The following is a 995-nucleotide window of genomic DNA, read 5'->3' as shown; positions in this document are numbered from 1 at the left end:
CACGACAATATCCATTCACAATTGCTGAGCCCATACAGGAATCGTGCCTCTTGCGGTCCAATCTGCGGTCTTCCCTATGACCTCGGGCCATTCATTTTTTCGTTTGCTCAACTGATGCGGTTCACCAGTCGCCTGTAAAATTTGATATTTGTTTGTTTTTGTGCACATGAGTCCCTCGAATAAACAATTGGAAAAGCGAGCAAACGTTGAGGGGTCACTATACTGACACACTTTTTCCATATTACTTGTGACATATCAATTCGATTGGTCAACAAACGAGAAAACTACGTGTTATTGGTTAAAAACCTGAATGGCCACTTGCCAAGAAATGAAGCAGGGCACGAGACATTGGACATGAGTGCCCTGGCACGACGCAAGGCATCCTTCCCCAAATGCGGCAAGCGATAGTGGTTGCCACCATTGTTCTCCAGAACTAGGCGCATGACTGTTTGCAACGTGAGGAGCACGTTTGCAAGTGCATCGCCACCACAAATTTCAAACGCAGCGTAGGTTGCATGAATGACCTCACCCAAAGATCGGCTGACCAGCTTGAGCTGAAGCGTTTGGACCGAGGCAAAGGAACCCAGATCCAAGACATTGAGATCTGGGCTGTTTGGTGGCTGACACCGCACAACAAAGGTCCACCCGTCCGTGGATACCCCTCGCAAGGTCAGCGTCGGTAAGGCCACCATGGGGTGTTGCATTGTCATGCTGGGGTACAACGCGCTTGTCGCTGTAGGGAACTTCAACTTGATGGCTGGAATGACTCGAGTGATGACATACTTGCGGTAGATAGCGGCGTCCAAGTTCATCAAGGTTGGGACGAGCGATCCCACCGGCCGGTTGCGCGAGCTGCGCACAGCAGGTAGGAACTCCAAGATAGGCCATATTCCGATCTCCCCATCGACGTTGATGTCACGCTCTGGATCATGTCGAGGACGCGCCACCGCCGCGAGTAACATGACTTTGGGAATGAACCGCTTGCTGGACCACGC

At 51.4% G+C, this 995-nt stretch overlaps 1 protein-coding gene across 1 annotated transcript; it reads right to left on the bottom strand.

Annotated features, from left to right (window-relative positions):
- Positions 1–284: 284 nt before the first annotated feature.
- H310_04333 (hypothetical protein) lies at positions 285–962 on the bottom strand (the record flags this gene model as incomplete). Its single annotated transcript, XM_008868648.1, has 1 exon — positions 285–962. The coding sequence occupies one exon, from the start codon at positions 960–962 to the stop codon at positions 285–287; it is 678 nt and encodes a 225-aa protein (XP_008866870.1).
- Between the last annotated feature and the right edge of the window lie 33 nt (positions 963–995).

This window comes from Aphanomyces invadans (assembly GCF_000520115.1).
Source record: "Aphanomyces invadans strain NJM9701 unplaced genomic scaffold supercont1.7, whole genome shotgun sequence".
Lineage (NCBI taxonomy): Eukaryota > Oomycota > Saprolegniomycetes > Saprolegniales > Verrucalvaceae > Aphanomyces > Aphanomyces invadans.
The sequence above is the reverse complement of the archived record's forward strand: the minus strand, read 5'-3'. Positions and strand labels throughout refer to the sequence as shown.